The sequence below is a fragment of the Corvus cornix genome, chromosome 2, assembly GCF_000738735.6.
Source record: "Corvus cornix cornix isolate S_Up_H32 chromosome 2, ASM73873v5, whole genome shotgun sequence".
NCBI lineage: Eukaryota > Metazoa > Chordata > Aves > Passeriformes > Corvidae > Corvus > Corvus cornix.
Window position 1 is genome coordinate 154,151,391 of NC_046333.1, and position 15,530 is coordinate 154,166,920.

The window sequence follows — 15,530 nt, forward strand, 5'->3', positions numbered from 1 at the left end:
ACAGCAGCTGTGGCTGCCCCTGGATCCCTGGAAGTGTTCCAGGCCAGGCTGGACGGGGCTTGGAGCAACCTGGGATACTGGAAGGTGTCCCTGCCCAGGGCAGGGGGTGGAACGGGATGAGCTTTAACGTTCCTTCTCACTAAACCATTCCATGAGTCCGTGATTCTGTGATCAGACTGCAGGGAAAGCTGCTGTGGGCACTGCCCCTGCTTTCCCACTCACGCCCGTGGGCACAGCGAGGGATTTGTTGGTTTCCCGTTCCTTTTCCGGCAGGTCAGGTCCCGTCCTGGAGCTTTTTCTGTCCCCCACCTCTTCTCCCACAGCACTGAGGCGTTTCCCGGTGCATCCGCTGTGGTGCGACATTCCCGCAGGGATGGAGCTCCCGCTGCCCGACCCTTCATTTCTCCCCCGTGCCCCCGGGAGCGCTCGGAGACTGCTCCGATTCGTCCCGTTATGCAACGAGCTTTTAGCTATGCAAATGTATTCAGCGCTCCCCTCGCACAACCTCCTGTTTTCTTTCAGCTGCTTTTTTGGAAATCCAGCACTTCCTGTGGGAGTGCAACCCGAGTCCCCGGAGCCGTCTGGAGCCCTCCCAACCCCAGCTCCCCGGGCAGGCTGAAGCTGGCGCCGGGTCCCTGCAGATCCTACCCCACCCTGGCTGCGAGCCCTCCCTAGCCATCCGACACCACCCCAGCCCCCGGCGTGTCCCGGTGCCAGAGGCACAGGCTGGTGTCCAGCCCCTGCCGGGAACAGGGACGCGGGGGGGCTGCAGTGTCACCTCTGTCCCGTCCATGGCATCAGCTGCCAGCCGGTGGGTGGGACATGGTGAGGGGACGTGGTGTGGGGAAAAGGCACGGACATGGCAGCACCGCCCCAGTGTCCCCACGGTGTTGGTGGCTCTGGGAGTGACCGAAACAGCCACCTCTCCTCTTGGCTAGCAGCCCTGATGGATTTTCCTCCATGACTTACTCCAAATGCTGTGTGAGTCCACGGGAACTTTTAGCTCCCAGGACATCCTGCACGGGAAGTTCCTCAGCCTAGCCACCCCGAGTGTGCAGAATTCCTTCCCTCAGCCTCAGCTGGTCTCATGCTGGACTGGGAATAACCCACGATCCTTGGGCTGGAGAGGACATGGAGCACATGGCTGCTGTGCCATCCACCCTGGGCATTTCTCCATCCCAGGAGTCCACTCATCCTCCCTCTCCTTCCCAGTGCCTCATCATTCTTGTGCTTCTCTGAGTCTTCACGAGGTGGGACAGTGGGATGGGACAAATGGATGGGATGGGATGGGACAAAGGGATGGGATGGGATCGATGAGATGGGACAAACGGATGGGATGGAACAATGGGATGGGACAACGGGATGGGATGAGATGGGACAATGAGATGGGACAACGAGATGGGATGGGATGAGATGGAACAATGGGATATGACAATGAGATGGGACGATGGGATGGGATCGATGAGATGGGACAAAGGGATGGGATGGGACAATGAGATGGGACAAACAGATGGGATGGGATGAGATGGATCAATGGGATGGGACAATGAGATGGGACAATGGGATGGGATGAGATGGGACAATGGGATGGGACAATGAGATGGGATGGGATGAGATGGGACAACGAGATGAGACAATGGGATGGGACAACAAGCGCCTCAGGATCTGTTGTCCTTTTCTGTGCTCCCTTCCTAGGAATTTCCAGCATCCTCGTTCCCTCTGTGGAGCAGCGCCCCATGCCCTGCGTGCAGTGTCCTTGTGCTCCGTGGAGGCACCACCGCGCCTGTGGGTGCCCCCAGCCACCTCTCGCTGTCACAGGTGTCATAGCTCTGGCACCAGTGTCCCTCTCCTTCAGTGCTCATGTGCCACAAGTTCCAGCAGCCCAGAGACCCTCGCAGCCCCACCCTGCAGTCCAGGGACCCCTGTGGCCCCATTCTGCAGCAGAACTGAGGGACAGGTCAGGTCTCCATGTCCCACAGCCCCAGATGCTGGCCCTGCTGTGCAGCAGGGCCGGGGTCCCAGCTGTCCTGAACAGGAGGTGTCTGTCCCTCTGTGGCTCTCCTGGGGCCGGGTGTTGCTGCCCACAGCCCCTGCCCTGGGGTCTCTGCCTGCTCCCACCCGGGGCACTCTCCAGCCCACCTGACTTGGGTGGTGGCTCCACGTGTCCCTGTCCTCGGTGAGTGCCTCTGCATGCACAGTGCAGTCCCAAGGCTCCTGGACATCCCCAGAGCCCCTCTGGGAAAGCTCTGCTGGGCAAAAGAAATCTCAGCACAACCAGAGTTGAGACAGCAGGAGTTTAACCAAGCTCCCACCCCACTCCACACACGGGTTTGTCGCTGCTGTGACACACGGAGGGGCGTGGAGAGCCAAGTCCCACAGGTGCTCAGGACCCTCCTCTGCCGGCGTCGGTGTTAGTGGTGCCAGGGGTGGCTCTTCTCGCGCTGGGGGCCGGTGGTGATGGTGGTGGTGATGGTGATTCTGTTCACTGTCAGCCCTCCTGAGGGGTAGGTGTCAAGATGCGCCTCCCGCCTGTACTCGGAGACCTGCTTGGAGGACAGGAGCTCCCACACTGACACCCTGTGCTCCTGGGATGGGCCAAAGGTGATGTAGGAGCCCTCAGAACGCAGAAGATCCACGGTGTGTGCAGGAAGGGCCCCAAAGTGCTTCTCGTGGCCGTCAATGGCGAGGCTGCTGGTGATGCTGAGCAGCTCCTGGATGGGGAGTGTCCCCCCACGGTACAGCTCCAGCAGCTCCTGCCTCTTCTCCTCTGGGATGTGGTGGGAGAAGAGCAGGTCCCAGAGGGAGATCTGCCTGCCCTGGAACTCTCCCACTGACACCTCGGCTGTGGTGGCCTTCAGGGTCTCTTCCCAAGCCCTGTCCCCATGCAGGGGGGTGGGTTCAACCTCTGTGGCTGCTGGCTCTGCCCCGGGCTCATTCACAGGTGCTGCTGGCTCTGCCCTCTCTGCTGCTGCTTCTGCTGCTGCCCGGGTCACAATGGTGCTGGCAACGGTCTTCACCTGCTCCAGGGTTAACTCACCTGCCTCGTACAGCTCCAGGAGCTCCTTCCTATTCTCCTCGGGGATGTAGTGGGAGTGGAGCAGGTCCCACAGGGAGACCTTGTGGCCCCGAAACTCCCCAACCTCAATGTCAACCACTGTGGTTTTTAAGGCTGTTTCCCACGGTTCCTCTTTGGGGGGATCATCCCCCTCCTCTCCTGCTGCTGTCAGAGTGTCCTGGTTGGAACTCTTGACTGTAATTTGGAATTTCCTGCCTGTAGATTCTTTTTTCTCAATGAGAGTGGTGACAACAAATTTTAACTGCTCCAATGCCAATGTCCCCCCACGGTACAGCTCCAGCAGCTCCTGCCTTTTCTCCTCGGGGATGTGGTGGGAGAAGAGCAGGTCCCAGAGGGAGATCTGCCTGCCCTGGAACTCTCCCACTGACACCTCGGCTGTGGTGGCCTTCAGGGTCTCTTCCCAAGCCCTGTCCCCATGCAGGGGGGTGGGTTCAACCTCTGTGGCTGCTGGCTCTGCCCCGGGCTCGTTCACAGGTGCTGCTGGCTCTGCCCTCTCTGCTGCTGCTTCTGCTGCTGCCCGGGTCACAATGGTGCTGGCAACGGTCTTCACCTGCTCCAGGGTTAACTCATCTGCCTCGTACAGCTCCAGGAGCTCCTTCCTGTTCTCCTCGGGGATGTAGTGGGAGTGGAGCAGGTCCCACAGGGAGACCTTGTGGCCCCGAAACTCCCCAACCTCAATGTCGACCACTGTGGTTTTTAAGGCTGTTTCCCACGGTTCCTCTTTGGGGGGATCATCCCCCTCCTCTCCTGCTGCTGTCAGAGTGTCCTGGTTGGAACTCTTGACTGTAATTTGGAATTTCCTGCCTGTAGATTCTTTTTTCTTAATGAGAGTGGTGACAACAGTTGTCATCTGCTCCAGAGTTAATAACCTTTCATGGTACAGCTCCAGCAGCTCCTGCCTCTTCTCCTCGGGGATGTGGTGGGAGAAGAGCAGGTCCCACAGTGAGACCTGCTTTCCCTGCAGCTCCCCAGCCGGCACACTGATGGTGGTGGACTTCAAGGAGTCATCCAGGTGTGCTGAACAATCGTCTTCATCCTCCCCTGCCACTGCCGCTGCCCTGTGTGGGCTCCTGGCATTTGCCACGAGCTTGGCGTTCGTGGCTTCTGTTCGGTTCACGATGGTGGTGACCACAGTGGCCACCTGCTCCGTGGTCAGTATCCCTGCCCTATACAGCTCCAGCAGCTCCTGCCGCTTCCCCTGAGGGACGTATTTGGAAAAGAGCAGGTCCAGCACAGAAATGTTTTGCCCCCGGAACTCCCCAGCAGTGACACGGACGGTTGCAGACTTCAAGGACTTTCTCAACTGTTGCTCCTGGGACTGCGTGTCCTGAGCCGAGGGTGACGCCCTCACCTTGTTATTGGGTTTGGCTGTGCATGAGCCCAGAGCCCCGTTTTCCCTTTCTGCCCCCGTGATGGTGGCCGTGAGGACGGTCATCATCTGCAGGATGGTCATTGTCCCCGCCTTGTATTTCCTCAGCAGCTCCTCTCTCTGGTGGTCAGGGACGTAGCGGGAGAAGAGGAGCTCCCAGACGCTGACGCTCTGGCCCTGGAAGAGCCCCACCGCCAGGGTGGTGCGGGCGGCCTGCAGGGCTTTGCGGGCATCCTCGGTCAGCTGGTAGAGCACGGAGCCCTTGTCCATCAGCTGCAGCATGAGCAGCCCCGTGTCCGGGTCAGGCACGCAGCGCCGCAGCAGCTGCAGGTACGTCAGGTTCTCATGGGTGTTGGGGTCGAAGCAAGTTCTTGTTTGATTCTCGGGGTCAGAGAGGAACTGGCTCATCTCCTGGTCAAAGTAGCCACGCTTGTAGGCCACCTCCACAGGCAGGCGGTGGCTGTGCACGGGGTCGATGATGCCGCCGGTGGCGATCTGGGCCTGGAGCAGGCGGATGGCGTGTTCCCTGACGATGAATTCCTTCTTCATGGCCTGGAACAGGGAGATCCTGTGTCCAGTGTAGGGCTCTGTGTACCCTGTCACGGCTCCCTCCGCTGAGAGCAGCTTCTCGTAGAAGTCCCGACCGATGAGTCCCTGAGCCAGCGCCTCTTTCACCGAGAGCTGCTCGTTCCTCACGGGGTCTGTGAGCAGTCCAGACGCTGCCTGTGCCTCCAGCAGCACCAGCGCCGTGCCCGGGGTCAGCAGCCCCCTCATCATGGCTTCGTAGATACTCAGCTTCTTGTGCTTGGCCTGGATGAAGACTCCAGCGATGAAGTTACTCCCACCCCCACCCATCTCTTTGTGTTCACCTGCAACCGGGTTACTCCCTGTGCTGCTCGACTTGTTGTTCTGGGAGCATCCACTCATCTTCTGCATCATCTCTGGGGAAGAATCCTGCTCCTGTGGGGCACCGAATGTGTCTGAGGAGGGAGAAACAAACAGAGCCTGTGGTAAGACACAAGTCCGTGTGCGGTTTTCACAGTGGGTGTGGAGGAAACCTCTCCCTGGAGGTGGCCGCAGGAGCCCAGGGAGAAGTGAGGAGTGGCATCTGGGGCTTTGCTGCTCCCTCAGAGCAATCCTAGGGCCAGAGTGCATCTGGGGTGGGCAGAGAGCTCTGGGGACACACCACAGGTTCGTGACAGACACGTGCCATGCAAAGAAGCATAATCTCAGCAGCATGGACACCTTGGCCTCCCTCCAGCCCCCCGAGGACCCACCTGCTCTCTCAGAGCCCGACGCTGCCTCAAACCTCTGGCCTCAACCACTTCTCTCTTCTTTCCTGGGTGACACAACCACCACTTACTTTTGGGCTGATGCCACTGGGTGCTAGCACGAGGCAGGAGCACTGCCTACCCCACTGCTCCCTCCCTGCTCCCTCCCTGCTCCCTGGAGCTGCCCTGGGGCAGGCAGATTTGGCTGGTGGTCTCTTCCCAAGCTCAGGTCATGCCAAGAGACAGCAGTGGCTTCCTGACACAATGCCACAGCCTCAGAGAGGTGCTGGCTGGTGCTGACAGTAATTTTCTGCCCTCCGAGACCGTCGCCCTGGCTGGCCCTGTGCTGGTCACGGGCTGGCTGTGAGCATGGTAGGACACAGGGTGACAGGTACAGCCCAGCACACGGCTCTCCGTGGGGATCTTCCTGGGTGCTGTGGGATCCCACACCACCCTGGCAGTCCACAGGACACAGGAACAGTCTTAGGAATGGATGAGTGGCTGTTCAGATCCACGGGCAGCAGCTGGTCTGAGCTGAGAGAAACTTTCCCTCTGGCTGTGCCGCTGCTGCAGCTGGGGTGGGTCTCTGGGTTCTCCGGGTCTCTGTTTGTTCTAAGGCCACCAGCTGGGCAGAGACCCCAAACCCCATCCTATCACCCTCCTGCCTGCAAAACTGGGCTCTGTATGATTTAATGCAGCAATCACAGACGCATCATGGGATCCCAGGATAGCTGGGGTGGGAAGAGAACTTAAAACTCATCTCGTTCCACCCCCTGCCATGGGCAGGGATGCCACCCACTCACGGGATGTCTCACATGTTGTCACTTGGTCCCCTTGGGAAGCCCTGTAAACAAACTTTCAGCATCTCCAACACTGTGCAGTGATGAGGCCACAGTCTTGTAAAAACAGCAGAATCGAAACCCAAAGGATTTCTTTGGGAACACCCATCTCCCGTAAACTGTGGTGAGTGACATTAATAACACGTTTAACTCATTATCAAGGTCAGAGATTAAGTCTCTGATGTTTACCTAACTGATTGGAAAGTCTCTGAGTCATTGCTTTTGATCCATTTAAATATTGGATTGATGCTGGGGCAGATGCATCACGATTGGGGAGAGATTTATCCCAGCAGTCCCAGCCCAGCCCTTGCTCTCCGGGGACCCTGCCCGTGGCTCTGCCCCACCTTGTGCCTCCAGCCCCTGGCAGCCGCTTCTCTCCCTCCCTGCCCGACTCCGAGGATGCAGCTGGGAGGCGATGGGCAGGTTGTGCTGCCTGCTGGGGTGGCACTGGGTCCCGGAGTGCGGTGTCACACCCTGGAGCCAGCGACACCTTTGTAGGACACGGATGTCGTGTGAACACCCTGCACGGCAAAGTCATTTCCCAACTGCAGCCTGTCATTAGCTGGTCTCTAATCAGCCTCCTGATGCCGGGGCTGGGCTGCACACGCAGCTCCCGGGGCAGGGGCTGGCTGGCTCTGCAAGCTGTCGCAGCAGCCCAGCCCAGGAGGCTCCAGTGGAAGCGGTTTTCCAGCCGGAGCGAGCCAGGGTGGCCCCACAGCGCGGGGGTCCCCAGCCCTGCCCGCGCCCTGGGGAGGGGAATCACACCAGTGCCCCCAGCCCAGCCCAGCACTCGCTCGCAGCCTCCTCGCCGGGCTCCGGGCCGAGCCCCACTGCTCCAGCCACGGCCTCCGGCTGTTTCCCTCCCGCATCCCAGTTCAGCTGAAGCATTGGCGACACAAAACACATCACGCAGAGCAGCAGCTCCGGTCAGCCCTGGTGCCACTCGGTCACTTTGTCCCTTCCCAGAAAGGACCAAGTTCTGCCTGGAGATCTCCTGCTCACCCATCCCCAGAGTTTCAGCAGCCACCTCCTCTCCGTGCTGGAGTTTGGGATAGAGGTGAGGTCCCCTCTTCCCGTGCAGGCCCCCTGTGGTGGCCTCGGTGACCCTCAGGTGGGCTCTGCCTGAGGTGTCCTACCTCCTGGACGTGTATCCAGAGCGGCTGGATCGCCGGCAGGCTCCGGTCCTCCTCCTCCTCCTCCTCCCGCCGACTGCCAGCCAGGTGAGCAGAGGAGGCAAGTGCCCAATTTAAATCCTTCCCTCCCCCGCCCCTGGGGACGGCAGGGAGGCCCTGCCCTGTGCTGACACACCGGAGCATACCTGGGATACGGACCTGCACTGACCACGGAGCCACAGCCCAGGACCCCTGAGGTGGCAGGGGCTGGGGCACGGGGAGCAGTCCCGCTGCAAAACGTGGGACACGTCTCTTTCCAGGAGGCTTCTGGACTCAGCCACCGCTTTTTTCTGACAGCACAGCTGCTTGTGGACAGCCCTGCCCATGGTCCCAGCTGCCACGGGGGTCTCCACGGATCTGGGCTTGTTGGATCAGCCTTTGCCCTGGCTGAGTCCCTTGGCTGGTTGGGAGCTGCAGCCAGCATCCTGCAGCTGTCCCTGCACCCCACCCGGGACAGAGACCAAGCCTGTCCCTGTAGCCATGCCTGGGCTGACAGAGAAGGGACAGTGCTGGCCACGGATGTGCATGGGAACACTCGTGACAGTGTCTGTGCTCCTGTCAACCTGCACAGGTGTGTGTGCCTCGGTGTGTGTGTGACTGTGTGGGCTCTGGTGTGACTCTGTGTGCAGGTGACTCCCCGTGAGTGGGGACACGTGTGACAGTGCATGTGCAAAGTGTGGGTGACTCCCTCTGAGTGGGGACACGCGTGACAGTGCGTGTGCAAGGCGTGGGTGACTCCCCGTGAGTGGGGACACGTGTGACAGTGCATGTGCAAGGCGTGGGTGACTGTGAGTGGGGACACGTGTGACAGTGCATGTGCAAGGCGTGGGTGACTCCCTGTGAGTGGGGACGCATGTGACAGTGCGTGTGCAAGGCGTGGGTGAGGCAGCACGGACAGCTGCCCACAGCCGGGTGTGTGACTGCCCCGCGTGGCCGTGGCTCGGTGCCCCGCGTGCAGGAGGGGCTGCCGGCCCCGGCCCTGCCTTTCCTGGATGTCCTGCTCCAGGAGCACATTCCTGCTCGCGTAGGCGCTCGCCAGACTGGCTGATCAGCACACAGAGAGCTTTTCCCTCTGACTCACCGCGGGGGTTTGGCTCCAGGGAACACACCTGGGCAGGAGGTCCCCTGTCCTCGGGGAAGAGGTGGGTACAGGACCCGGTCCTGGTGTCTTTGCTCCCTGCTCCAAAGCCCTTCCCTGCCTGACATCTGCTCTCAGCCTGCCTGATGCTGCACTTGGTAATTGCGGCATAACTGGAACTTCGTTAATTGCATTTCTCTTACCACGGGCAGAGAGTGACAGGACAAGGGGGGGGGGGGCAGTTTTTAATTGAAAAAGGAGGGATTTATTTAGAGGAAGAAGTTCTTCCCTGTGAGGGTGGTGAGGCCCTGGCACAGGTTGCCCAGAGAAGCTGCCCCATCCCTGGAAGTGTTCCAGGCCAGGTTGGATGGGCCTTGGAGCAACCTTGGGTAGTGGAAGGTGTCCCTGCCCATGGCAGGGGGTTGGGACTGGATGAGCTTTCGGGATACTTCAACCCAAACCCATCTGTGATTCCACGGTGATTTTGTTGTTTCACCGTAGGTTCAGCCATTCCAGCCGGGCTGCAGCAATGCTTCCTCCCGGGCTGCGTCCTTGGCAGGAGAGAGTGCGAGGGGTGCAGGGTCACCTGGCCTTCTCAGGCAGTAGGATCCCACCTCTCTGTTCGCTCAGCTCCGCTCAGTTCAGCCCAGGCTCCATGCACAGACCTGGCCCATTTAGTGTGGCAGCACCAAGTTACCCCATGTTGGTCCTCCCCACTGCTCCTTGGGCACAGCCATGGCCATGCAGGACACTCCTCCAAAGTGTGCCAGTGGCCCTGGAGCACTCTCTGGAGCTGGCACAGCTCGTTTAGATGCCCCTGAAGTGCCAGCATTTGGCAGCTTCCCTCGGAGGTTTCTTTGCCGCTGACACACAGGCTGTGCTTTATGTCCTTGCAGTGGATGTGTCCCACGGCACCGGAGCCCTGGTCCCGTTACAGCTGTGGAGAGCACTCTGGGACACTCTCCAGAATCCAGGGCATGACTCCTCTGACCACTTGCATATGTGGGATGTGCCCACAGAGCAGCCACCAGCCAACCGGACCTGCTGTCCCTTGGCTGCCCGGGGCAGCCGGTGTCACCGATGACAAACATCATCCACAGCGAGTCGGTCTGAGCGTCACCTCCTCCGGGCTCTGAGCAGCCCCACCTCCCTCACAGGCACCTCACAGGTGCCTTTGACAGAGCTGGGTCATGTGGAAATGCTGGTGCCTCTCCTTGTGCCCCTCCCAGGTCATCCCCTCTCTGGTGGAGAGCCAACCAGGCTCTCCCTGAGGACTGAGGGATTAATCCCGAGCTTTTGGAAAGAGCTGCATGGGGAGGATGGGCTATAAGCTGTCCACCCCACGGGGAAGCTGTTCCTTAGGCTGCTCCCAGTCTGTGCCAAGTCCTGGAGACTTCCTGCAGAGGAGACTGTCCAGGGGTGCCAGCCAGGCTGTGCAGACCCGTTGGTGGGTGGATGATGTGGATCCCCGCAGCGCTGCACTGTGGGTTTCAGCTGCGCCGGCGGAGACCTGCAGGGATCCTGGGAGCCACTGTCCCTTCAAGCAACGCATGGCTTTGCCTGTTTTATCTTCTCCCTCTGGAAGCAGCTGATGTGTCACTGGGGCTGGCGCTGGGCCTCCTGTGCTGTGAACGTGGTCAGAGGTTTGTGACTGGGGCAGCAGCTGCTGTTTGGGTTTCGAACACAGTGATTCCACATGTCACTTTCCTTGAAGTGCCAGGAGCGGGACACTTGTGAGAACACAAATAGACTGTGCTGGGTTGACTGGGGAGAACGTTGGCTTACCACTTTGCTTCAGGCCTGGGGAGTTAGTGGACTTGCAGAGGCCCCAGCTCTCCCCTTCCCTGGTAGCTGGACCATCTGTAGGGACATCCTGGAGCTTCCCAGAGCTGCCCCGTGAGCAGCCAGAGCTGAGCTGCCTGATACCCCCCTGGCACGTGCTCTGGCACCTGCCAGGGCCCTGTGCCTCTGTGCAAGGTGGCACCATAGGTCCCTGAGTGACCGCACGTCCTGTGCGCAGCAGGAGGCAGGGAGGGGACAGCATCACATCTGGGGACAGTTCATGTCACATCAGGAGGGACCTTCTCGCTCTCAACAACTCCCTGACAGGAGGGTTCAGCCAGGTGGGGGCTGGGCTCTGTTCCCAGGGAACAAGGTACAGGATGGAAGGAAATGACCTCAAGTTATTGGGAATTATTAATATATATAACACATACTTTTTAAAAATTTTTATTATTATTGTTCTTTTGGGATATTGGGAAAATACCTTTCCAGTAAAGGGCTGTCCAGCCCTGGCATGGCTGCCCAGGGCAGTGGTAGAGTCCCCACCCCTGGGGGGATTTAACAGCTGTGTGAATGTGGCACTTCAGGACATGGGACAGTGGTGGCCTTGGCAGTGCTGGGGGAACAGTTGGGCTCGGGTGTGATTCCATGAATCAGTGGCACTGGATTGCCGGTGCTGCCTCGCCGCTGTGCCCGTGTGGCCTCGAAGCTGTCAGGTGTTAGAAAGGGCTGATGTTTTTATGCTGAAAAGCAACACCAGGTGAGTGCAGGTCTGGGGGAGCCCCTGAAACATTTGTGCGCTGCCTCCGCAGCTCCCTGGGGCACAGAGAGGGGCACAGACCCCGAGGATGCCCCTGCGCTCGCTGACTCACCAGCTGGTCCTGCAGCTTCCCGGGACACACCTGGGCTCGGGCATCCACAGCCCCGCAGCCTCACCTGCCGGAAGGTGTGGGAGTCTTGGCTGAAGCAGCCACGAACCACATCAGAGGGCTGGGAGATGCCTTTCCCAAGGATGTTTCAGCACTGGGGTGTTCGGGGAGGGTTTTCCTTCAGTGATTGATTTGGGAAACCTCCGGTGCCAGAGCTCAGGTGCTGACGCTGCTCCCGGCTCCCTTCCAGCTGGTCCCGGGAGCATTGGTCCCTGAACCTCTGGACCTGTGGCTGCTGAGGGCGTTTTCCTGTGGAGGGTGATGCACAGAGCCTATGCTGGATGTGGGGATGGCAGCCCCTGCACTTGGACAGCCCTAGGAAACATCTGTGCACAGGCAGAGCACGGCAGGGTTCTTATTAATCCACCCCTTGGGGTGTATCAGAGTGAAACGACACTGAATGACCCGTGTATACATGACCAGGGTTATTTTAAAACAATGTGATTGCTTTAATTCCTTTCAGTGGAAAGGAAGGATGTGGCTGTTTTGGTTACCATCTATAAAAATTTAGAAGTATATCGCTTAGGAATGTATATAAGGAGAAGAAGGAAGGAAGGAAGGAAGGAAGGAAGGAAGGAAGGAAGGAAGGAAGGAAGGAAGGAAGGAAGGAAGGAAGGAAGGAAGGAAGGACAGTAGATAATGGAGAGGAAAGGTATCACCCACCACCCATCACCCAGTGAGGAGACTTGACCATTGCAATTTCGGTGGCCGTGGTCGGACTGATGGTCACAGCCTCCATCCATCAGGGGTGGGGGCCCACAAAACAGGAATCCAGTGGGTTAATTTACATTCAGCTTTAGGTGGGGGTGTCCAGGTGTTTCCCCTGGAGGGCAATTTTACACTACTGGATGCAACACTGTGAATCGTGCTGTCCTCTGGAGGAAGCCTCCGAAATGAGTCGGGGGGTGCTTCGGGGGTCTTTGGGGGTCTCTGATGGTTGCTGGCCCCTTCTAATGCCATGATGCTGTTTGGCCCTGCTCCTCGTGCTGCCGTAGCCGAGTCAGCGGTGTCTTATCAGAAGGAATCCTTATCAGAGGATCTGCTTCTGACCGGCGTTTTGCCTTGCCTGGCCAGAAATCAGCCGGTTTAAGGCATCAATCCCAGGGAACCACGAGGAGTGCAGGGCTCAACCAGTTTGTCTGAAAGAGTTCTGTCTGTCACACAGGGGACACCGGTAACCAGAGAAATCCGGCAGCACCCGGTGCCCCTCTGCCTGGCCCGACCCACGGCGGGGAGCTCGTGCGCCGGCATTCCCAGGGCGTGGAGCCGGCCGTGCGCCGGGAGCGAGCTCCGGGCAGCTGCGGAGTGACTCGGGACCCGCCGAGCTGCGTGAGCGGGCAGAGCTGGGCCCGAGGGGGAACGTCCCCTCGGCGGGGCTGGACCCTCGGCGGGGCTGGACCCTCGGCGGTGTTGCCGTCCCCTGCAGGTGCCGCTGGCCCCCACCCCTGCCCCGCCTGTTCTCAGCGCCGGCGCCTCCGGAGGAAAGAATAACAAAAATGTTCCCTTTCAAAGCAGCCCCGCGCCCAGGGGACGGGCACAGGCAGACACGGACACAGACAAAAATGCTCTTTATTCTGGCTGGGAGAGATTGCACAACTCTGATCTCTGTGGGAAACGGACTATCAAGTATCCTCTTCCCCGACTCATGATTCCTGGGAAAAAGGGATCGGCCAGGCTTTTCCTGGTGTTCAGGGCACCTGGCCTGTGGCAGGATCCGGGAGGGAGATAATCTGGGCGTGCTGGGGTGGTGCCAGAGCTGCAGGGATGGTGTCGGGTCACTGGGGTGGTGCCAGGGGTGCACCATGGCTGCAAATGCTTCCCTCACCCTTCCCAGGGAACTTGCTTATTTTTTGGCTTCCTGGCAGCCAAGTTTCCCTCAGCAGCTCTGGAGCACAGCGAGGGGAAGGAACATGCTTTAGATCTGGCCCAGGTTGCCCCCAGCCACACTCCTGTTTTCCCCTGAGGCACATTGGGACAGGGCACAGGTATGGACAGAGCTCTGCTCATTCAGTGCCTGCTCCATGGGGACCCCAAGCCCCCGAGCCCCCCACAGCTGAGGCTGTGGGGGCATCTCTGGAGCTCATCTTGGGCACTGGAGGATGTGCAGATCTAACTGGAGCTGGTGGGCTCTGCCCTTCTGCCCAGCTGGCCAAAGATGCAGCTCCACTGCCCTTCTCTGAGGGTCAGCCGTCTGTGCCATCCCCCTCTCCCAGGACGCAGGTGACAGGTTGTGCCAGTTTGGGCAAATTTGGAAATATATCCTCTGAGAGAAGGCAGGTTACAACCATCCCTCCCCCCACCAGGTTCAGGGAAAAAAAGAATTTTCCTCAAAGGAAAGTGAAAGAGATAAAAGTGTTTATTTAACGAACACACAGGAAAAAGATACTAATGCTAAATAAATACCTCTCACTGTAGAGAGAAAACCTGGGAAAATTTCAGAGTCCTTCCGTAGTCTCTCTCTCCCCATCCTTGGAGCTGGGATGGGGTGGTGGCCCCACCTCCAGGGCCAAGGTCTCGGTGGAAATTCCTCCCAATGTATCCTGATGTTGAAACCGTACAGCAGAGAAAAAAAAAGGAAAAAACGAAGTCCCAGGAAAACAAAAGTTCAATTCTCCGTCTCTCTCTGGAGAAAAAGAAAGCCAAAAACTGGCTGGAAAGCTGCTTCCTCCCGCTCCCGCTGCTGCAGAAGCAGACAGGTTTTATCTCTGTGTCCTTGGAACATGAAAACAAACTGCAAACTGCTTTGAAAAAGTACACTTTTCTCTCTCCCCTCTCAGGCTCAATTTAAAGGCATAGAAAGACACAGAATTAATTTCTGGGCATAGGGCAGCGATATGGGATACAACATCATAAAGTCACCCCAAGACACAGGTGACTGGTGCTGGTAGAACGTCCTGCTGAGAGCAGACAGGGGAAACCTTGCCCCAGAGATCGTCACTGGATAAAAGTGGCTGCTCTGCCTGGGGTGGCTGAGCCTGCGCTCCCCCAGCTGAGCCTTCTACCACTGGCTCAGCTCATGGGGCACCTGGCCACCAACACCTTCAGGAGGACAGTGCCACCACACACATGGCCACTGTGGCCAGACCAGATGTGGGCAGTGGCCTCTGGGGACCTGCAGACCTGTGCCAATTGTGGCAGCTCGTGGTGCTTGGCCAAGCACTCCCAAATGTGCCCACAGAGCAAAGGCAGATGTGCCTCTGCCAGGAGCTCAGGAGTCATGGAATCACAGGATGGTTTGGGAAGGGAATTTAAAGATCATCCAGTGCCATGGGCAGGGACACCTTCTGCTAGACCAGGTTGCTCCAAGCTCCATCCAACCTGGCCTTGGACACTTCCAGCAATGGGGCAGCTGCAGCTTCTCTGGGCAACCTCTGCCAGGGCCTCCCCACTCTCCCAGGGAGGAATCTTCCCAATACCCAAGAATCCAGGAGGATTGCTGTGCTGTGGAGAGCTGGAACACGGGGTATTCCAATTGCACCCCCACCAAAAGGAACCCAGGGCTTCCCCAGCAGGTCGGCTTTGGGCTGCAGCGAGGGAGGGATGGAGGGGGAGAGGTGAGTCCCTGCCTGTGCCTCAGCAGGGCCTTTGGTTCTTGTGTTTTCCGCTTCCAGTTTTCTCAGCAGCTGATCCTTAAATGTGCCCCAGACACAGTGGGGCTGTGGGTTGGATTTGGTACGGCGGGGTTACGAAATCCCAGACTCACAGAATACCAGGATGGGTCAGGCTGGAAGGACCCATAGTGGGGGTCCTCAGGAAGGGTCATCACAGACCACATGGCACAGGAGTGTGTCCAGATGGCTCTGGAATGTCTCTGGTGAGGGAGACTCCACATCCGCTCTGGTCTCTGTTCCAGTGCTCGGTCACTGCACAGGAAAAAAGTTCTTCCTCATGCTCAGGTGGAACTCGCTGGGCATCAGTTCATGCCCATTGCCTCCTGTCCTGTGGTTGGCACCATGAAGCAGAGCCTGGTTTGACACTTCCCTTCATTGCACAGGTCCCCTCTCAGTTGTCTCT

The 15,530-nt window shown here is 58.8% G+C and overlaps 1 protein-coding gene and 1 long non-coding RNA gene across 3 annotated transcripts in view; one reads left to right on the forward strand and one right to left on the reverse strand.

Moving 5' to 3' along the window:
- Positions 1 to 2,280: 2,280 nt before the first annotated feature.
- EPPK1 (epiplakin 1) overlaps positions 2,281 to 15,530 on the reverse strand; it is a 31,987-nt gene continuing 18,737 nt past the window's right edge. The window contains exon 3 of the mRNA XM_039548844.1: positions 2,281 to 4,745. Coding sequence (XP_039404778.1) covers positions 2,412 to 4,745 — 2,334 coding nt within the window. The 3' untranslated portion in view covers positions 2,281 to 2,411. The remainder of the gene's footprint in view (positions 4,746 to 15,530) is intronic.
- On the forward strand, positions 5,190 to 13,806 carry LOC120409675. 2 transcript variants are annotated; one of them, XR_005601419.1, is made up of 5 exons: positions 5,190 to 5,455; positions 7,522 to 8,298; positions 8,756 to 8,869; positions 9,702 to 10,448; positions 12,682 to 13,806. It is a non-coding gene; the product is annotated as an uncharacterized LOC120409675 (long non-coding RNA). The 2 variants fall into 2 exon arrangements; XR_005601418.1 differs by lacking the exon at positions 12,682 to 13,806 and having other exon boundaries at positions 9,702 to 10,987.